Below are 21838 nucleotides of genomic sequence, written 5' to 3'. Positions count from 1 at the left end.
TTTATTTTATAATTTTTTAAGTAAATTATAAATATTCCCGTTTGTTTTTTACAAAGTTTTAAAAAAAGAAACAAAACAAAGTTAAAATGAAAATAAGAGCAAAGCCAACCAAATAAACGCAAAGCAGAGCAGAGCGATGAGCACTTGCTCAGTGGCTCTTCAAATTTTTAAATTTGAGTTTTTTGAAAATCCAACTCCTGATCGCAGTGCGCAGAGGTGGAGAAAAATGCACCCCTGTGTGTACGCGTGTTATACTGCGATGTGCAAACTTCCAGACAACGATCTACCCTACAGAAGCTCTCATCGAGGGTGTACACACGTGCAATGTTTTTGTCGCGCTTCTCCTCCCCAATGCGCATGGACAAACTTCCCGTGCGAACAAGCAACATCGTAGTATGCGCACTGAACATAAGTACAAATACGGTTATGCGTACACGTCCATTTGCTATTATCAATCAAACGACATGAGCTACAAAGAATAAAAAGAACCTTTACCGTTTACCCATTTCAGCGCGTCCATTTCGCAACTACGCCTTGGCGGAAAACGAATGCTGATTTAAAAAATACAAGTCTTCTCTGTGTATTTAAAATTTAACAAAAAAAATGTTGTTACGAAAAAAAGGGAAAAAACTTGGAAAATAGGCAAATACGTACTGCGGCTTAAAAAGTTAGCATGCCGTTAGCAGTATGACGGGTCGTGATCATTACAACATCGGTAAGGTTATCGTTATGGTCACGAATTAAAGCGGAACGGGGTGATGAATGGTGAATAGAAACAAATTAGGGGCCATCTTCTTTACTGTTCTTACCAAGGCGAGCAACTTGATGATGACTCTAAGCGCATTGGCGCAGGTCGGTACAGGCATGTTCGCACGTGCGCGTGTGTACGTACATATATACATGCATGCTTCACAAATGATTCAAATCGACGGAACCCAATTAGCAGGTGCGCGGCACGGTAAACAAAACAATCGGAGGGACGATGGCTAATAGAGCTAAGCAAGCATAGGAAGCCATCTTCATGTGGTCGTACCAAGACGGCTTGTTTTCCATTTGGCTGTTGTAGAGTATGCCCATGGATATGCCTGCGGGGAGGGAAGAATAAAAATATATATATAAATAAGGGGTCTATATGTGTACAAGCTGCGCATCTGCGGGGGAGGGATGCGTGTTCACATAAACATGTACACAGGAGAGGGTAATCCCACTTGAAAGCGACACATCCTACGCGAAATAACGCATTAGCTGTGGGGTTAGCCCCCCTTCTCTTGAAGTGTCCCATAAATAGGGTGAGCTATAAACTTACCTGAGAGCAATCCTCCCAAATGGCCAACATGATCAATATTTGACCCGTTAAATGTAAAATAGTAAAAAAAAGAAATTAAAGAAAAAAAGATTATGTTAAAAACGACTCTCTCTCTATGTCTAATAACATGCCACAGTAGTATTAATTCAGATGTTACAACGCCCAGTAGGCCCATGCCAGAGGTGCTCGCGCCAACTTTGATAGGGCAGTAAGTAACACAGGAGGATAACATGTTTCCATATATGCCTGTCAAGAAATAAAGAATCATGACCTTCACAATGCCGTAATTTTTCTCCAACGTAAATCCCATTCTTAACTGGAAAAACACATTAAAAAATGTGTGAAATATGTTCGCATGCAAAAATATGGGAAGAACCAATCTGTGGATTTCGCCTTGCTTTATCCTGGAAGCCACATTCGCTCCTAGGGTTATCAGGAAGGAGTCTACAGAAAAAAGGAAATAAAAATACAAACTTATGAGGGGTTCCTTCATTTGATCATCATTATTTTATTATTATTTTTTTTTCCTTTTTTGTCATCCCAATATGGGCCTCTTTCTCAGAGCGCACACTTTGTCAGATTTTTATCCTGGGAGAAAGTTTTTCCCCCTCTATGGGGCATGTCCCCTCTCTTTCCTCGCGGATCGTATACCCTCTTGCGCGCCACTTACCAGAGGGAGTCAAAAAATCGGCGGGCTTTATACTAATGGATATTATAAAAACAATTATTTGTATGATGGACACAGCCATGATAAAGCTTCTCCAGGTGAAGTGCGGAAATATGAGGTTAACTACATCAATGGGTTTCGATCTTTGTATGAAGCTACTCTGGGACTGATAGTACTCTGGTGCTTGTAGGGGTAAAGGAAAAATGTCTCTATGTTTTGGTGCGTACATATGTATGGTGGACGTAGTGCAGGGAAGGCGGCAATTCCACACGATCACGGACGAGAACAATGTGTGCACTGCAGGCCACGTATGTGCGCCCCCTTCTCTTACTTCTGTTGAAGGGGAGGTTTTCCCCGTAGTCGTCCCTGTACTCCGCTAGGGTGTGGATGTTGCTCATCTTGGAAATCGGACGTTAATTTGGTGATATTGCGCGGGGAAATAACACCGGACGCGGGATGTATGCACTCGGTTTTTCTCTCTATATATATATCGGCGGCACAAAGCCCGTGGTCATGAGGTGGGAAGCATTAACAATCATGCAACCATGTGACAGCGTAAGCGTAACCGCGCGGGCTGCATTTGTTGCGAGAAGAAGGGGTTGTGCTTCGCCTTTGCGGTTAAATCAGTACTTTTACGGTATTTTATGGTGTGTAAGAGGAGGGCGGACTATGAGGGACGTGTAAGCAGGTGTCCATGAAAATATATTCATGAATTGATGAGGACCAAAACAAAGGCAAGCATGCTTCGTTGCAAGAAGGGGAATTCTCTTTACCATAAATCAAGGGAAATTAAAATATTCGCGTAATTTTGGATTAATTTATTGGCACACGTGAGGGGAAAAAAAAAAAAAAAGAGCATATATATATAATTACACAGTGTACGTAAATATGAACATATACATGCACATTAATTAAGCACAACAAAATGGAGGAAATAAGTTCCAAATGGTCTCATTAATGTGATCTATTGTGTGCGTACTTATAAACCACACATGTGTATATTGTTTATAATTGCTTGCTTGCATGTGTTTGGCACGCGGCCATTTTTTTAAATATTTTGTCGTCAAAAAGGGGAGGCACGTGCGGGGAGTTCGAGTTCCTTGTGCGCGTTTGCCAGTATAGAAGAATATATTAGCAGGTGAAAAAGCTGCAAGTTGTGTGAAAAGGATTTCCCTCTTAATTGCGGAAATAAAATTGTTTAAAAGGTGAAAAGTGCCATGCGCGTGATTTTTTCACATGCTAATTTTTTTGCTGTTTTTTTTTTTTTTTTGCTCACTTTTTGCGCATTTTTCTGCCCGGCCGCTTCTCGTTCGCTGCGATGAATTATATCCTTCCTCTTATGAAGTTGCAAATGAGAAAATTTCCCACACAAGGAGACATTCCATTTTATAGGGATATAAACAAGTACAACACAACGACTTATAGAGGAAATGAATGGTTTCGATTTATTCTTTAAAATGGGCCCAAGTTTTATGTTAGCTTACGCCTGTTTTTTTTTTTTTTTTTTTTCTTCAAGCTATTTTTTCCTGTTCAGCTTAGTTCATGTGAAATGAAAAAAAATATATATATGAACAGGTTTGGTAAAAACGGAGTGGCTAGCTGAAAATTGTATGCAGGTAGGCTAAACGGTACAGTTGTTAACAAAAAAAAAAAAAATATGAACCGTTCATCCAAAAACAGGCTCTGTATGGCAAAAAAAATATGAACGGGTTAAACAAAAGCGATGTTGTCTCCAAAGGGCCCCCATTATGTTCCCACTAGTACCACGTCGCCTGATCAAGTGTACCCAAACGATAAGGGATAACACGCCATTGGAAAGGAAGCGTGCGTCACTATTCTCCCAGACACACGCACACACACTTTGTTCATACCTTATGAGTGATTTCATGCTTCTCCGCCTTAATACAACTCCTTTGCAGTAAAACAAATATGGCCAAAACGGTCGTGAACTAACGAAGGAAAGTAAAAAGCGCATTTTGAGGTAAACACAAGAAGGTACAAATGAGTACTCAATCTTTACACATTTTTACTCCTCCTCTTTTTGACTTACCAGTTTGTTCATTTTGGACGATGCTTGTTTCTTACGTTTCCTTTAAATAAAGATATGACTACCTGATTGGCTGACTGACTGACGGACTGTATGGTGACTACCACTTAAGATACATGAATATTTTACTAAAGCTAATTCTCCGATTTGCCAAAAAAAGAAGAAAAAAAAAAAGAGTTCAACCGTTTGCATTACACTACGTATATATATATTTTTTTTACTTTTTTAAAGGGGCACACATTATCTGTTCGATCCTTTAATTTTCCCAATTTTTTTGGAAGGCCTTGCGTTCATGACACAAACCGCGGTGAAGGGGCAAATGTTGTGAATGTGACGGTTCACTTTTAATGTGTGGTTCATACATTTGGGGGGGGGTACGCCAACAAAATATATATGGTGCTAAGTGTGTCACTTTTTTTTTTCTTTTTCCGCAACACCTTTTTTTGGGGGGCACCCCCTTTTTGCTTTGACACAGTAGTGTTTGCTATGTTCCTTTTTTCTTGTTTTTTTTTTTTTTTCCTATTTCGAATGTTTGCTTGTCCGCTTTGGCATTTTTCCATTCGTCCATTCATTCCATTCCGCCATTATTCCGTTTGTAAAATTTTTTTTTTTTCCTTTACCAATCTGGTAAGGTGGTGCGCATACATATTTCGTTACTATTTTTTCTTTCCTTCCATTTGTAAGTTTTAATAAGCACATAAGGAAAGAAAGAATACTCCCAAAAAGGGGCGCGGAACAAAAAAAAAAAAAAAAAAGGAAGGTGCCGACCTCCTTTCGAAAAAGTTTTCAAGTATTTTAAAAAACAAAAAAATATCTATCAAGTCAAAATTTTTGTAACAAAATGAATAGGCATTTTTTTTAATTCTTCAATAAAGAAGAACTTTTACCAAACAAGTCACAATAAAGTGGGGAAGAAAATTTTTTTTTTTTCCCGGCTTATATTCATTACACATGAACATGTAAACACTTTCATGCAATACAAAACAACAAAAAAGGAAATAAAGAAAAAAAAGTTAAAACAAAAAAGTAAAAGAAAGAAGAAAAAGTGAAAATACCATTTCTGCCCTTATACTGTATAATCTGTGTGAGGTGTTATTTATATCACCCCTGCGAGGGGCGTAGACATCACATTTAATGGAACGCATTACATACGTCCATAACTTATATTTTTTCTATTCTGTTGTTTCCTCCCATTATTGTTTGCCCCTCCTCTTCTGTTTGACGGTGGTGGAACAGAATATTCTGTCAAGGATTCTATTGTAGAATTATCCATTGTTGAATTATCGGTTGTGGAATCATCTGTGGACACATCAAAATTGCGTTGTGCGAATCTTTTTTTGCTGCTTCTTCCTTTAAATTGCTTACCAAAGTGGTTACGTATCCATGAAGGTAAAAGATCATACTACGAAGGTTGTTAGAGGGAGTGGAAATGTTAGGCGTGAAAGAAGAAAAAAAAAAGTCAAGCGTACACATGTATTACATATATGTGCACATTTATTTTATATGGGTGAACATGCACACTAAGCTTAAATGATTGTTTCTTAAATATTGTAATAGACATGTGTGTGCACTATTATAATGTTATATGTACAGTGTATTAGTAATTATGTACTTACTTTGTATAGGAAAAATGCAAAAGTGCCAATTCCCACTGTGGTGGCTAATGTACCGGATACAGCAGCGGGTGCGATGGAGGTTGGGCATTCTGATGTATGCTTTAAAGAACATTTTAATTGTAGTAGTTCGTCATAAGTATGCTTAGCAGTCATTTTCCCAAATTCTTGACACCATTTATTATTATTTCCCCCCTGGCACTCTGCGCTCATACTTCTATAAGCTGAAACAACTTTTTCGAGGTAATCCTCATTCACCTGAGTACACTTAGACCTAGGAGACCCCGAGACTTGTATGCATTCTTTTATGGTTGTATAATCATGATAATAATCGAATATTAGTTTCATGTGGTCGAAGATGTCCCAAGTGATGTTAGGGTATATAACATTGCACTTATCATTAGTGTTCAGTTTGTTCAATTGCTCGTAGACTGCATACATAGCGGTGGAGAATTCGTTCCGTTTGTTGGAATTGGCCAATAGTGTATCTCCAATCCAATAATATAAGTAGGGGCAGTACTCGATTTTGGGAGATTGTTGCTGTTCGTTCTTCTTCTTCAATGCATGGCAATATGCATTTATAGTACCTTCCTCATAGTCCTCTACACCATCGTACTTTTTTATTATAGTTGTAAGAGAACTCTCTAATGTTGTTGTGTCCTCTCCACCTGCATCATTACATTGTTGTTCGGTATGCCCAAATTCACAATATATTCTTTCTGAGGGTAGATTTTCCTCCTCTTGGCAATCCTCCTATAAAGGTAATTAAGGAGGAAATTGAAGTATGCATATGTTCCAATGTGTTAACTATTCCACAATTTATTACATTATGCATACAGTATTGCATAATATTTGTTCATTTCTGAACAGGAAATAATCTACAGTACCAGTTGCTTTCTCTGTACTAATAATGTAGGTTTGGGTAGCTCTTTTATTTTATACATTGAACCATACAGTTCCTCTGGATTTTTCTTTCTATACCCTTCTTCCACCCCTACACAGTTCCCCTTATTCGCCGGTAAGTTACAATAATCTTTCACAATACCATATGCCTGCATAACTTCTTCCAAATATTTTTTACACTTCTCGCAACTAACTTTACCTGAACCTTCCTGCCTGTCCCGTGCTTCCCCAGGCTCCAATTTATAATTTCCTATTAACTTCATTTCAGCGAAGAACTTTTTTCCACCATTCTTCGGTTCTATGCTGCATTCCCGCAGATTAATGAAGTTCGTTTTTAATGCTTTGGGTATTCCATTCATGATTGTTGCAAATTCACCTTTGTCCTGGATTTTATCATATATTATTGCTCCTGCTAAGTAATATAGAAGATCGCAACGTGCGTCCTCATCAAGTTTCCATTCCAAAATGCCGGACACACAACACCAGGCATGTAGAATATCATCTACGAGATCCTCATAATAGTGTTTCCCGGTTAATGATCCCTTTAACACACTCTCATAACTCTTCAATGTCGTTCGGTCGATATTACAGTGAAGCCCTTTTGTGCTCACCTCGTCGGCCATATTCTCTGAAGGTGAACTATTCAAAATTAGAATCTTATAGATTTAATTCCGGAAATGTACATATGTATTCCTACTCTTAGAGCGTCGTACGTAGAATATTGTGTGTACAGTATGTATGTAGCCACTCGGAATAGAAAATAGGCTCTTCCTGATTCTTTCATTATTTTCATTTCTTAGTTATAGCGTATATGTAATAAATACACGAGTGAACTATTCATTCATTTATGCATACGAAATGTGCGATTACTATGAATAATATATTCCTATTCATGAATTTCCTCCTTATTCTAGATATAAGGGGGAGCACAATTTTTCTTTTACTTCCCCTAACAGAATTTCTGCTTATATTATTAACTCCGCTTTTATTTCCATTTTAATGGGTCCCTTATAAAAAAACTCCTATATTACATGTATTATACAGTTCATATATATATATCATTTATCCTCCTTCCCACATTTACACATTTATTCATATTAAGTAAATGAAGAATGTGCATTTCTGCAAACATAGAGAACAGAGATATAATATAAAAAATTACACACCCTATATTGAAAAGAGAATGTAAACATTTATATAGCAGCACATCCCATATTATATATTCCTTCTTCTTTATTTATGGTAACCTACTAATAGTAATGTTCACGCTTAATCTTTTTTCGCTTATCCGAATAAGTATATTATAACTCATTTATTTTAAATAAATACAACATATCACGTATGTTACCCCTTTCTCCCTTAATGAATATTAAATTTTACATACAAATGTGCACATCCCTCACCCCCTTGCCCTGCATGTTATATATGATTAAAGAGTGTAGGAACCCTAAAGAAATTGACAAAATTCGGCGATTGGCAACGGCCGCCTCTTAATGATCAATACACTGCTCCTGCATTTGGACGTTTTAACGTTCCAAAAGCGTTCCACAATATTCTGAACAATCCAGCGTTTAGGATTTTGGGTTCAGGTTTTAGGGTTTAGGCTTTAGGCTTCAGTGTTTAGGGCTTAGGTTCCTTGCTTTAGGGTTTAGGTTCAGGGTTTAGGTTCAGGGTTTAGGGTTCAGGATTTAGGGTTCAAGGTTTAGGGTTTACGTTTCAGAGTTTTGGATTTAGGATTCAGGATTTAGGCCTAAGCCTATACGGCTTACGGCTCAAGGTGTACAGTTGAGGTTTTATGGTTTAGGGTTCATGTTTTAGGGTTCAGGGTTTGGGGGTGAGTTATTTTTTTTCACGCTTACGAGGCAGGGACTCCTACGCCGGAGATCTTTTGGGACACTGAATTATTAAACCTCAAGCGAGAACCCTAAAACTTACGAACTGAACAGCAAATCCTAAAACCGAAAACACAAAACCGTGAATCCTAAACCCTAAATTTTGAAACATAAAACCTGAACCCTAAACCCTGAACTTAAACCCTAAAACAAGAAACCTAAGATCTATATATGGAACCCTAAACAGTACACCCTAAAACCTGAACCCAAAATCCTCAACTCTAAACCCCTGAACCCTAAACCCTGAAACTCTGAACCCTAAATCCTGAACCCCCAAACCCTGATCCCTAAATCTGAATACTAAACCTGAAATCCACATTTGCTATACCCCAAATCCTAAACCCTGATACCTAGACGCTAAATTCAATTCCAGTAGCCTAAACTCCGAATTATAAACCTCAAAAACCCTTAATCCTAAAGCCTGAATTCTAAACCCTAAACCCTAAATCATAAAGTGTCAATCATAAACTCTGATTCCTAAAGCCTGAGTCCTGAAACTGAACCCTAAAACAGAAATCGGATTCCTATATACATAACCCCACTCTCAGAACTGCAACCCTGAATCCTGCACCCTTAACCCTGGACCCTGAAACTTGAACCCTGAAACCTGAACCCCGTTAACACTAAACGCTGAGACGCTGACCCCTGAATCATCATCCCTAAATCAAAAAAGTTAAGCACTAAATTCATAACGCTAAACCAAATAACTGAACCGGAAAAACTAAATCCTGAACCCTGAACCCTCAGATACTAATCCTTAGCCTCTAAACCCTAAACCCTAAAACCTAAACCCTAATATCTAAACCCAGAAGCCTAAACACTAAAACATAAACCATAAAATCTAAATCATAAGCCCTAAAACCTGAACCCTAAATCCTAAAAGCTAAAACTTAAACCCTGAACCCTGAACCCTCAGATACTAAACACTAGACTCTAAACCCTAAACCTTGAAAATCTGAACTCTGCAAATCTCAAACCTGAACTCTAAACCCTCAAATCCTAAACGCTAAATCCTAAACCCAGAACAGCTTAACCATGAACACTAAAACATAAACTCAGAACTAGGAATCCCTGAACCCAAAACCTTAAACCGTAAACCCTAAAGCTTAAACGCTGAACCCTAAGCACTAAACCCTGAAGGCTAAGCCCTGATAGCTAAGCTGTGAACGCTAAACCCTAAAACCGTGAACCCTAAACACTGAACGCTGATCTTTGCGTAGGATATATTTCATATATAAATGAGTTGATTAGTGTGTGAGCTTTAGGGTAAATGGAAAAAAGAAATCATTACTACTGCGAAATCGTAAACGGAAGGTAAAGTATATATGCACTTGTAGACTGTAATCTGCATGGATAGGGGAAGGAGTGTTGAAATGTTGAAATATATATTCCTTGTTAACAATGTATTCCTTATACATTCATAGTGAAAAAAGAAGGAAGGTGAACTTTTTTTTCACGTATAGTATGAATTAAATGGAATGAATGTTCAATTCGTATAATGTGCACTGTGTGAGTTAATTAGGTGTTTTGTCCTCTATGGAAGAGGAAAAAAAAAAGGGGAATATATTAATGTGTGAAACATGGACTGTGTTAAACGATCAAAAAGGGGTTTAGAGAGCCTGTTGCACACTTCTCATATACATGGTTTCTCTGTAATTTAATCATAGTAAGAGAAAAAAAGAAAAGAGGGAGCACACTGATATGTATAGTATAGATTAAAAGGAAAGGGAAATATATATCATATCACGCAGTGTAGTTCCTGTATGAATGAACTTCTTTGTGCTATATTCTTTTGGACCTTCCTTATAAATGTATATTGTTCCTGCTGTATATGAGGGCTTGTGCATATATTATGAAAGGAAAGAGGAAAAGGTATTTTCTCTTTATGAAATGAGCATGTGTGCTAACAGTTTTTAACAATTTTTAATTATCCTCCTCTAAGTAACAGTAGAACATATGTGTACATACTGAAATTTTTATTGGAAGAAAGAAAATTCTGTGCCTATATGTACATAATGAATGAAGTACATAATAATGTAATGTTCACAGTAACCATACACAACCCAATCATATAATATTTGGATAGAGAGCACATTTTCATATAAATACCACATTAACAGGAGTATATATATGAATCATAATGACGTGGGTATGTGTATTGTGCAGCGGTTACCAGTTGAAATGGATATACGTATGTTGTACGTGTAATTTTTACTGTATAAATCAGTGGAGGATAGGAACACACATGTATATGTATAATTGTTTAATTATACCTGCAGAATCAGAAGCCTACATTATATTCCGAATGGATATATGATATGCTCAAGGAAGGGGGCGGACAACTCGTGCCTTATAAACTTGTCACCCAGTTAGAGCAGGAGTTAAATGGATATACCCAGGTTAAGAAGTCTGCACATACAATTGCGACAGCGTGCTCCTTCGTATCTGAAGTAAGGAAGAAGGAACAGGCGGACAGTGGCATTTGTACTTGGTTTTATTACTGGTTAGGGAATATGCTATTTAATGAAGGTAAGCTCAGTTCAATCTCGGATGTTATGGATATTATTTACACAGCATGGGGAAAATCTGATTTAGGAAATAGTTGTACAAAGGATAACACTCATAATGACGGAGTTGATTTCTACAGTAAGAAGAGTGAGTTCGACTTTAAGAAGGACTATGAGCCTCAGGAAGAGCAAGTAATGATATATTATAACTCCTGCAATGATACATATAGGAAACTCCGAACAACCTCCCCAACTGTTCCTACTAGTGTACAGGAGCAATGTAAAAGTGATAGTAGGGATGGCAGCAGTGGTCCATATTGCACCAAGTTCATAGGGAAATATGGGAACTCCTGTACACGGAATTCATCACAATTAACATGCACGTGGAAAAATCTCAAAAAACCTTCTGCTGGAGATGACTTCGACCTCGACATTGGCAAAATGGACCTAGACAATAAGGATCAGGTTATTTTTTATATTCCGTACATAACGAACTAATATTTTTATGTATATGAATATAATATTTTATCATTCATGGCATGCAAGAAATTTGGGAAGGTTAGGAATCGCATAGGAACATACTTATTTTTTACGAATTATTATATTTTTTGTACAGGACCCCATATTAAGCAATTTACCTTCCACAAAGGCATACAAAAAATTTAATGAAGCCAATGGCACCTGTGAGGAAGATGGTGATGTTAGCTTACCATTAGAAATAGAAGGAGCATTTCCAGGGAGCCTTAAGACCGGTAATCAGCGTTACCTTAATAGGCTTAAGGATGTTTGGTGCTACGCAAGTAAAGGGGGGGAGGGCAATTTGACCGATGTTGAACGGTGCAGCTTTTTGTATTATTACATAGGGTATACGTTCTCTGAGTACTTCACCCATGATAGTTCATTTCAGACTTTTATGGATACTGTCCGCAAGGAATTGGAGCAGTTGTCTGATGTTGATGGCGAGAAGTGTGATATTGTGCCCAGTTGTTCCGGCAGGACCCATTTCACATGGGAAAAGGAAGTATACGATTTTATACAGGATCATGGAACTATAAGAACAACGTTAGAGGGAAGTGAAATCACCTGTACTAAAGAGTTTCTCCAACATTTGGAAGATGTTGCTGGTGCATTTGGAACTATGGGTTGGCATTGCACGAAGAATGCTACGAAGGACGGGAAATATTGTCAAAAACTTAACAGCGCACATAAACCAAACAAACTTGTGGAACTCCTGAAAACAAAATGTACATTACCAGAGACACAGAAATATATTATACAAAGAATAGAAACATTGGGTATACTTCCCAGTACGGGGACTTCCTCCGGAACGGGCACCATTGTCTGTTCCACATTGTCTGTACTGGGACTACCAATGCTTGGATACTTCTTATATAAGGTAAAATATTACACTTACACATTTAATAAGTGAATAAAATATAAAAATAGTGTGTACACATTACATTTATAAACAGGGAATATATAATAAACTGAACTGTGTATGTGGCAAATATTCCTATCCTTCCTCCCTCCTTCAACACCACCTCTTCCATTATTCAGTATAACCTTTTACCTTCTTGGTTTGGTAACCATTTTGGAGGAGGGAGCAGTAAAATAAGGAAGAGAAAAAAAAGATCTACCAGGAGCAACTTTGATGCATTAACGGAATACACAACAGAGGACGGCACTTCAACAATAGCACCTTCAACAATTGGTGACTCAACAATAGGTTCCACCGTAGAAGATAATTCTACCATATATAATGATGAACGAAGACCACCACCACGACGATCATCATCTGGAAGGGGATCAAATAGTAGACCACAACAACATAGGCAACAGCAGCAAAGGCCACAAAGGCAACAGAAACAAAGAAATATAAGTTATCAAAACATATAACACCTGAAGGAAGGGAAGGAGGGGGAGGGAAGGAAACTTTCCCTTCCCATCCCCCATCAGAGGAAGCATAAATGACCGCGCACATTTTATATACAGTGTACGGAAAGAAACAAAATTACCATTCTTCCATTCTTTCCTTTTTTTCCTTCCTTTATTTCTTTCCCTCTTTCCTTAGACGACCCTTTCCTTATTCTTTATCCCTCATTCCTCATTCGTTCTTTCCTTCTTATTCCTCCTTTCCTTCTTATTCCTCCTTTCCTTCTTATTCCTCCTTTCCTTCTTATTCCTCCTTTCCTTCTTATTCCTCCTTTCCTTCTTATTCCTCCTTTCCTTCTTATTCCTCCTTTCCTTCTTATTTCATCTTTCCTTCTTTCCTTCTTATTCCTCCTTTCCTTCTTTCCTTCTTATTCCTCCTTTCCTTCTTTCCTTCTTTCCTCATTCCTTCTTTCCTTATTCTTTCTTTCCTCATTCCTTCTTTCCTTATTCTTTCTTTCCTCATTCCTTCTTTCCTTCTCTTTCCTTCTTTCTCTTTCCTGTACTATTAATAAACAGTAGAACGATATATAAACGCATAATAGTCCGTAAAAAAGAAAAAGAGAAAAAAAAAAAAACGAAAGCATTGTCATTAAAAAAAAAAAAATATGTTTTTTTTACGAATATAGTGTATATGAGAAAAATCCGAAAGAAAAAAAAAAGCGAAAAAATTCCATTATTTAAAAAAAAAAAAAGGAATGTTGTTAGGGGTGTTAGAATGAAGGGTTGTTCCGGGTGGAAGGAAGGTTCTTGGGTCGTTAGGTGATAAGTTGTCGTTGTTAGAGGTGGTTGGTGGAAGGAAGATTGTTCGGGGTCAAAGGAAGGTTGTGTTTGGGGTGGTAGGTGGAAGGAAGATTGTTAGGTTGGTGGAAAGGAAGGTCTCTTCCTTTAGGGAGGGAGTACACCCGAAGGGTGTATTAAAAAAAAAAAAAAAAAAGGAGAAAGGAGGTTTAGGTAAAAGAAAGAAGGTTTAGGGAATAAAAAAAGATTTAAGTAAAAAAGTGAAGATTTAAAAAGAAAAAGAACTTTAAGGAAAAAGTGTGGGGAAGGAGGGTTTAAGGAAGGAGGTCTAAGGGAAGGGATCTATGGAGGAGGAAAGGAAGGTAGAGGTTTAAGGAGGAGGAAAGGAAGGTGGTCTAAGGACGAGGAAAAAAGGAGGATCTAAGGAGGAAGTAAGGAAAAAAAAGAAGAAAAGAAAGAAATATCAACCTGCTCCTTGCACCGTATGACCTCCGTTGTTATTTATTGTTCCTTCCGTGGGGAGGATATTGTAGTACACTGTTTACAATTAACGAAAGGAAAATTACATTAATTCAATATTCCATGCGATCTTACATTCAGTGCTACATGATGCGATATTCTATATTACCTTCCTACTGTTCTTCCTTATTATTTTCTGTTTCCCCTAAAACTATCTAACATATGGAACAGAATACTCTGATGAATCGGCTATAGTAGAAGCTTCCGTTGAATATTCGGTAGTATAACCACCTTCCGTTAGTTCATCAAAATTATGTTCAGATGATCTCCTTTTATATTTCCTCTTGGGGGAACCTTCCATCCAGGAAAATATGGAAGTGTACTAAAGAAAGGAAGGAAGAAAAGAAAGGAAAGAAATAATTAATGGAAAAGAAAGAAGGGGAAAGTATTTTCGGTATATATATGGGAAATATCGCTTATTCTATATGTTTTTTTTAGGTAGAAATAAATAATAATAATTACTATTATTATTATATATATTTTTATTTTAAATAAGGAAGGAATAATAATAATATTTATTATGCATATTTTTACTTTATTCATAATTTTACCTTATAGATATAGAATACAACTGCTGGTAATGCTGCTATTCCAACAACAGAGGACACGATAGGAGCGATAGAATTACTGCCTTCGGTAGAGGTTGCACTATTGGGGTGTGCTAGACTGTCCTGGGGTTCAGGATTACTTATTTGTGTGCACTGCTCTGGATTTCTCAGTTTACATTTTATATCTAATTCCTTCTTCTGCTCATAACCGTCAAACCATTGCTTAAATTGAGTACACCATTCACCCTTGTTATTTCCTGTACATTGGTTCCGTATAGTTTTATAGGCACACTTTACTTTTTGCAGGTATTTTTGATATTTGTCCAAACAATGTTCCTCCACTTCTTCTTCGTTTTCTTCTTCTTCATCTTCCGAATCGCCTTCTATAGTACTCTTATCGATGTCATAATCGAAGAGTATTTTCATATGATTGAAAGTGTCTTCGTCAATATTGTTGTATATATTTCCACAATTAATATCTGTTAAAGCTCCCTGCAGTGCACTGAAAATTGCACCCATAACATTTGAGAAGTCATTACCTTGGCCCATATTGTTACACACTTTATCCCCTAACCAATAATAGAAAGCATAATATAGAGTATTATTCACTGTACACTCATCGTTCGCGCCAAATGTGTAACACCAAGCTTTTGCAATATTATCGGTATAACTCTTCATACTGCCAAATTTCTGTAATACAGTGCTTAATTGAGCCCCTATTTGTCCCTGCCGGTTCCAGATTTCACCTTCTTCATTATATGGTACTCCCCCGTCGAACCTATTGTATATTCCCACTGAAGGCAATTCTTCGGAGTCTTCATCCTATAGAAGTAATTAGAAAATAGTGAAATATGCATAAGTGCATATTCCTATATATGATCCTTACACATTTTCTCATTACAATATGTATAAATTACCACATAAGTACCACGTACGTGCCACGTGCAAGTTGGTGCATTGGTTTATTTAAGTGAGAAGAAGGAATAATGTGCAGTAGTTGCTGTTGTTTTCCTACCTCTGCCAATGTTAAGGTTTCTTGTGCCTGTACTCCTTTACACTCTAATTGTGGTAAATTCTGCTTTGTCTTACAGTTTCCGTTGCTTTTCTTGAATTCCATACAGTACTTATCATCACTATTATTTTCCACACACTTCTCACATAACCATATATATGCTTTTTGAGCTTTACTCTGGTATTTAATATAATTCCCATCTGATAAATAACTACTGCACTTCGGAAGTTTCTCTATAGCACTAACATTATAGTCATAATTGAATAGGTCCATACTTTTTTCGAAAACGTCCTCGCCAACACCCTCATACTTATTATTGAACTCATTCTTGTATTGGCCACTTGGCAACTTCCCGTAAATTTCCCTCATCTTATCCATAAAATCATGTTTATATTTTTCCCTTATTTTACTACCTAACCAATAATAGAAGAAATCCCAAGGGTTATAGTCGATTGTATTTCTCTCCAGCCACATTTTATGTGCATTGCACCATCCTCTTGCAACCACACTGGCCAATTGTCCTCCCCTAATTCTTATTGCCTTTATTATTTTCCCCAGCGTCCTCGTTAATTGATCCCCGTAATCCTCTTGCGGTGATTCTTTGTTACATGTATCTGGGGTGTTAAACTTAGCGTATACATCCTTTGAGGGTAATGGAAGCGTACTTTTCCCCTGAAGGTAAAAATGAAAAAGAATGGAATACGCATAGGTGGATACCCCTATACAATCCCTTACATTTATTCTAGTATGCACAAATTGATGCAGGCACATGCACTGATGAATTTTAAGTAAAAAATAACATCCAATGTTCCTTCTTACACCTGACATTTTCTTCTAATGGTATGATTCTTCCTTTATATAATAATTTTATCTTAAAGCTGTTCACACATACATGTATACATGGAAGGTGGAAGAACATTTTTCCCATGGTTATTCATAATAAAATTTTTCTTCCTTCCCTATAATATATATTGTACAGTTCTTATGTTATGGTAACACATTATATACACGAACCACATTATCACACTTATATATAATTAAGGTGTAAATATAAACGACTATACACTTTAATAGCAAGATGGGAGAAAAAAACAGGAAGAATTAAATTTTCTCTATACGTTCCTTATATTTATCTATTATAATCAATGCATGATATATACTTATTAGTAATATTATCTTATTATTTCTATACATGCACACTTCAGTTGCATATTTCATATATATATAATAATATGATTCCTACTTCTAATAAGAATATTAATGCGTATTATGAATTTATGCTCAAAATGTTATTATTAAAAGAACGGCATGTTATTAAAAAACTGTTAATATATATACTGTATTGTTCATTTGTACGGACTCCTCATTCCTGTTAAATGTGCACACGCTCAGAAATATTTATTCAAAAACCCCTACTCATGGAATATATAAACAATACATACAACTGAGTGTCGGAATTCATTATATTTCAAAAAACACCAGAGGGAAAATCTACGAGTTCATGTAACACTATATTGCAGTACACCATTCTATTTTCACATATAACGGCTAAATAAGAGTAACTCCCTTCCTTTCGTCTCTTTTTTTTCATGTTCCCATCCTTTGTTTTCTCCTTTCTTCCTTTTATCCTCTGCATCTCTTTCCTATGGCTTACGCTACATGGGCGTTGGGGTTTAAGATTTTAGGGTTCTGACCTTAGGGTTTAGGGTCTACGTTACGCGGTTTACGGTTCTGGATTGACGGCCTAGGGTTCTTGGTTGAGAGTTTAGAGTTCAGGGTTTAGGTTTTAGTGTTGAGGGCTTAGGGGTTAGGTTTAAATCCTTAGGATTTAGTGTTCTGATTTGAGGGTTTAGGTCTTAGTGTTGAGGTTTATGGTTTATGTTACAGGCCTTCAGGTTTGGGGTGAGGGGTTTAAGATTCAGGATTCAGGGTTTAGGGTTTAGGGTTTAGGTTTCAAGCTTTACGATTTACGTTTCAGTGGTTAGGCTGTGTGGTTTTGGGTTCACATTCAGGGTTTAGGATTCTGAGTTTAAAGTTTAATGTTGAGGATTTAGGGTTTAGGATTTAGGATTACGGGCTCAGCTTTCCAATGAGGAGTTTTGCACATCTTATTACTTACTACCATGCAAATTATGCTATTATTTCTGAAGTCTAAATCCTAAATCCTGAAACCTAAACCCTAAGCTATCAACATTAAAATCTAAACTCAGAATCCTAAACACTGAATGTGAACCCTAAACAATACAGCCTAACCCCTGAAACGTAAATCGTAAAACACGAAACCTAAATTCTAAAATTGAACCCTAAATCCTGAATCTTAAACCCCTAACCCTGAACCCTAAACTCTCAACCAAGAACCCTAGGCCGTCAATCCAGAACCCTAAACTGTGTAACCTAGACCCTAAACCCTAAGGTGAGAACCCTAAACGCTAAACCCTGAAACTTGAAGTTTGCGTTCTAAACCCGAAATCTTTAATTTTTAGTCCTATTTATATTCCCTATATAAATGAACTATGTATAACCTACTCATTAATGAAATGAGGGAATGATAAATGTGAAGTGAATTCTATGATGTAGTATGGATTAAAGGGAGTATAGGGGGTATTCACATAGTATAATATATATTTTCTGTTTAAAGTCTTTTTAATGTTATTATAAGGAATTGGGAAAAAAGGAAAGCGGAGCGGGGAAATGTATGTAAATTATTAGATCGAAACTATGTTAGGTAGTAAGGAAAGATGTACTGTAAGGAGCAGTAGTATGAAGGTGCACACAAGCAATTTTCACTCTCTTTTGGATAGTGTAAATATATGTGAATAGTGTAAATATATGTGAATAGTGTAAATATATGTGAATAGTGTAAATATATATGTGAATAGTGTATAAATATATATAAATAGTGTAAATAAATGTGAGGATAATATATATATCTTTCTTTGTGCATTATGCTGTACTCCTTTTCTTCTTTTTTCTCTCTATATACATGTACTATACTTGTATTAGATTTGATATTATACTTGTATTATATTTGTATTATGTTTGGTATTGTGAGTATGCACATACCTCTTTTCTATGAATAAAAATGTATTTACATATTCCGCGGGGGAGAGGAATACTTTGTGTGTATTAACTCTATAGTACATATGTTCTTTACAGAAATTTATTAATAATCCATGAGTATGATTGGGGAAGTATAAATGAAAATTGTGCCATCTGAGAATTCTGTTTTTGAGTGGTGAAAATTGCATTCCCTTATATATGTAGTAATTGTGACGTGTAAATATTCATATAATGCTACGAATAATCATGTTACCATGGAGTACCACAACAGCATAAGGAGGGATGAGGAATGTTTACATATGTATTGTGCACATATAAGAAACTCGGAACACAAAGCCGTTATATATATATGGAATAAATATATATATGTATGAAAGAAAAACACTCCTGAACACACAAATTCATTATATACCGAAGCATATACACATAAAACATGGAAGAAGGCGTGGAAGGGAACACAATATTACGGGTTATACTTTAATTAGTATGTACTTGATAAATATGTGTGTAATGCTCCCTGCGTTATATAATAGGGAGGAACATTAATATATTTCCCTCCTTTTATTAATATTTATAGAGACACATGCTGCTTAATTTACCTTCAATGAATATATATAGCGAATTACAGGGTGCCAGATTTGACAGCAGCGATGACGATATGGATAAAGTGAAGGATGCATTAAAAACATACAAGAGTTCTATAGAAGATTACGATAATATTGGATACGCCTGCGGTAAAGCATTCAAAATGGTAAAAACTAAGGAACCGCTGTATGAACAACGTTGTAGTTTTTTATTTTTTTGGATTGGAAGTAAAATAAAAGGTGACACGGATGGTAGTACGTTCAATAATATTTTGACTGCTCTCTGTGACGCACTTCAGAATAAATTGACTGATGTTAGTGACTGTTCAGTTGCTTGTGGTGGCATTAACTATGTCAATTTCAAACAAAGAAAAGAAGCCTATGAATACATGTACGACCACAGTTACATAAAGGGGGAAGTAGATAAGTACAAATCACAGTGTAATAAGGATTGTTACGAATATATACAGGGATTAGTTTCAAATTATGAGAAAGTCCATACGGGGTGTGGGAGTGAATCGCCTGGGGAGCATGATTATTGTAAAAAATTTGAGGAAAAATATAGAGAGGACAGTAATCCGGACAAACTATCAAAATTAACATGCACAGTTCGTGAAGATTATTCCGACTTCGGCCTTGGCAAAATGGATCTGTCAGACAGACGGCGGGTTATTTTTTCTTTTATTTAAAATGAATGAACCAATGTGCACGTAATTTTATATTCGTTATACAATACAGATTTGGGAACATATCTATCTTACTAATTATTATATTTCTGTAGGACCAAATATTAAAGGATGTACCTTCCACAGAAGCATACAGTAAACTCAATGATCCCAATGGCCTCTGTAGTGGCGATAATAGTTTCCCTGAAGGAATAACGAGAGCATTGAAGGATGTGTCTAAGGAGGAGGATGGTGAGGATGGAGAGGATGGAGAATATACTAAAATACTTAAGGAAAGATGGTGCTACGCAATTAAAGAGAGCATAGAGAGGGATAGCACTTTATCTAAGTGTGACCGTTGTAATTTTTTATATTATTGGATTGGGTACATGTTCGATGACATTCTCGACAACAACGAAGACAGTTCATTTCAGAGTATTATGGATGTTGTCCGCGAACAATTGCAAAAAGTTGCTGGTATTAATGGTAAGTGTGATATTCGGCGCAGCAATATTGACAGGACTCTTTTTTATCAGGAGAAACAAGTGTATGATTACACTCAGGACCAGCAAAACATAGAAACAAAGTTAAATAGTACTGGATCCACCTGTAGTGAGAAGCTCCTCGAATATTTGGAGGAGGCTGCGGGAGCATATAACACTATGGGTTCCCACTGCGCAAAGAATGCTACTAACAGCCAGGCATATTGTGAAAAACTTAGGACCGTGTATAAACCGCGCAACCTTGTGGAACTTTTAAGGAGCAAGTGCAAATTTAAGGGCGCACAGGATTATATACAAAGAATAGAAACTTTAAGTGCACTTCCCAGTGTTGGGACCTTATCCGGGACTGGCACCATTGTCTCTTCTACATTATCCGTATTAGGACTACCAGCAGTTGGATTTTTCTTATATAAGGTAGTTGTTTTTATTAAACCTTTAATAAGTTCGTAAAATATATAATTAATGTGTACACACTACATTTATAAATATAAGATATAAAATGAACTGAACTATGTATGTGACAAACATTCCTATCCTTCCTTCCTCCACTTACCACCTCCTTATTTTAGTATAAACTTCTACCATCCTGGATAAGTAAGAAATTTGGAGGAGGAAGCAGCAAAAATAACAATAGCAGAAGCAGAAGAAGAGCAACAACGGGACGTCATCACTTTGATGAATTAACAGAAAATGGTTCAACAATAGGTTCTACAACAACGGATTATTCCACATCGAACCTGTCAACAACAATAGACAATTCTACCCTATATAATGGACAACGAGGACGACGATCATCACCAACAGTATCTAGAGGAACGAATAATAGGCAACAGACGCAGTTGCAAAAGAACGAAAGAACGCAAAGAAATATACGCTATCAAAACATGTAACACCTGGATCGGAACTTCCCTTTCGGGGGGGCCATAAGCATCCGGGAACTTCATGCAGTGCAGGAACGGAAGGACATTTTCTTCTTTTTCTTCTTTTCCTTCTTTTCCTTTTTTTTTCTTTTTTCGTTTTATTATCTTCCATGTGTATGTATGAATAACTGTGCATGAAGGGAAAGTAATACTCCAAACGGGGCGCGGAACAAAAAAAAAAGAAAAAGAAGGGGAAGCGCATATATGGTATAGGAACTTTGCCTATGCACGCGAATTGTTCTATCAACTACAAAATGCTTAGTACATATTCAAACCTTACAAATAATTATTTGCCCCTTGTGAGCTCAGGCCAGAATATAGCTGAATTTTTCTTTCTTTATTTTTTTCCCTGTCTTATTAAACAGTAGAACTATGTATATAACGCATAATACTTGCAAAAAAAGGAAAAAAAAAAAAGAAGG

The 21838-nt window shown here is 36.6% G+C and overlaps 3 protein-coding genes across 3 annotated transcripts; 2 read left to right on the top strand and 1 right to left on the bottom strand.

Moving 5' to 3' along the window:
* Positions 1-527: 527 nt before the first annotated feature.
* Positions 528-2882, bottom strand: PCOAH_00024580 (Rhomboid-like protein; the record flags this gene model as incomplete). The annotated part of the gene is made up of 5 exons (XM_020059263.1): positions 528-576; positions 965-1085; positions 1307-1750; positions 1977-2150; positions 2305-2882. The coding sequence occupies 5 exons, from the start codon at positions 2369-2371 to the stop codon at positions 528-530; spliced, it is 855 nt and encodes a 284-aa protein (XP_019914928.1).
* Positions 2883-10443: 7561 nt separating this feature from the next.
* PCOAH_00024570 (KIR protein) lies at positions 10444-12831 on the top strand (the record flags this gene model as incomplete). Its single annotated transcript, XM_020059262.1, has 5 exons — positions 10444-10464; positions 10708-11127; positions 11209-11400; positions 11552-12331; positions 12493-12831. The coding sequence occupies 5 exons, from the start codon at positions 10444-10446 to the stop codon at positions 12829-12831; spliced, it is 1752 nt and encodes a 583-aa protein (XP_019915012.1).
* A 6496-nt stretch (positions 12832-19327) lies between these two features.
* PCOAH_00024560 (KIR protein) lies at positions 19328-21386 on the top strand (the record flags this gene model as incomplete). The annotated part of the gene is made up of 3 exons (XM_020059261.1): positions 19328-19996; positions 20110-20910; positions 21066-21386. The coding sequence occupies 3 exons, from the start codon at positions 19328-19330 to the stop codon at positions 21384-21386; spliced, it is 1791 nt and encodes a 596-aa protein (XP_019915153.1).
* Between the last annotated feature and the right edge of the window lie 452 nt (positions 21387-21838).

Source organism: Plasmodium coatneyi, chromosome 9 (genome assembly GCF_001680005.1).
Source record: "Plasmodium coatneyi strain Hackeri chromosome 9, complete sequence".
Lineage (NCBI taxonomy): Eukaryota > Apicomplexa > Aconoidasida > Haemosporida > Plasmodiidae > Plasmodium > Plasmodium coatneyi.
Note: the sequence above shows the minus strand (reverse complement) of the source record. Positions and strands in the feature narration are given on the sequence as shown.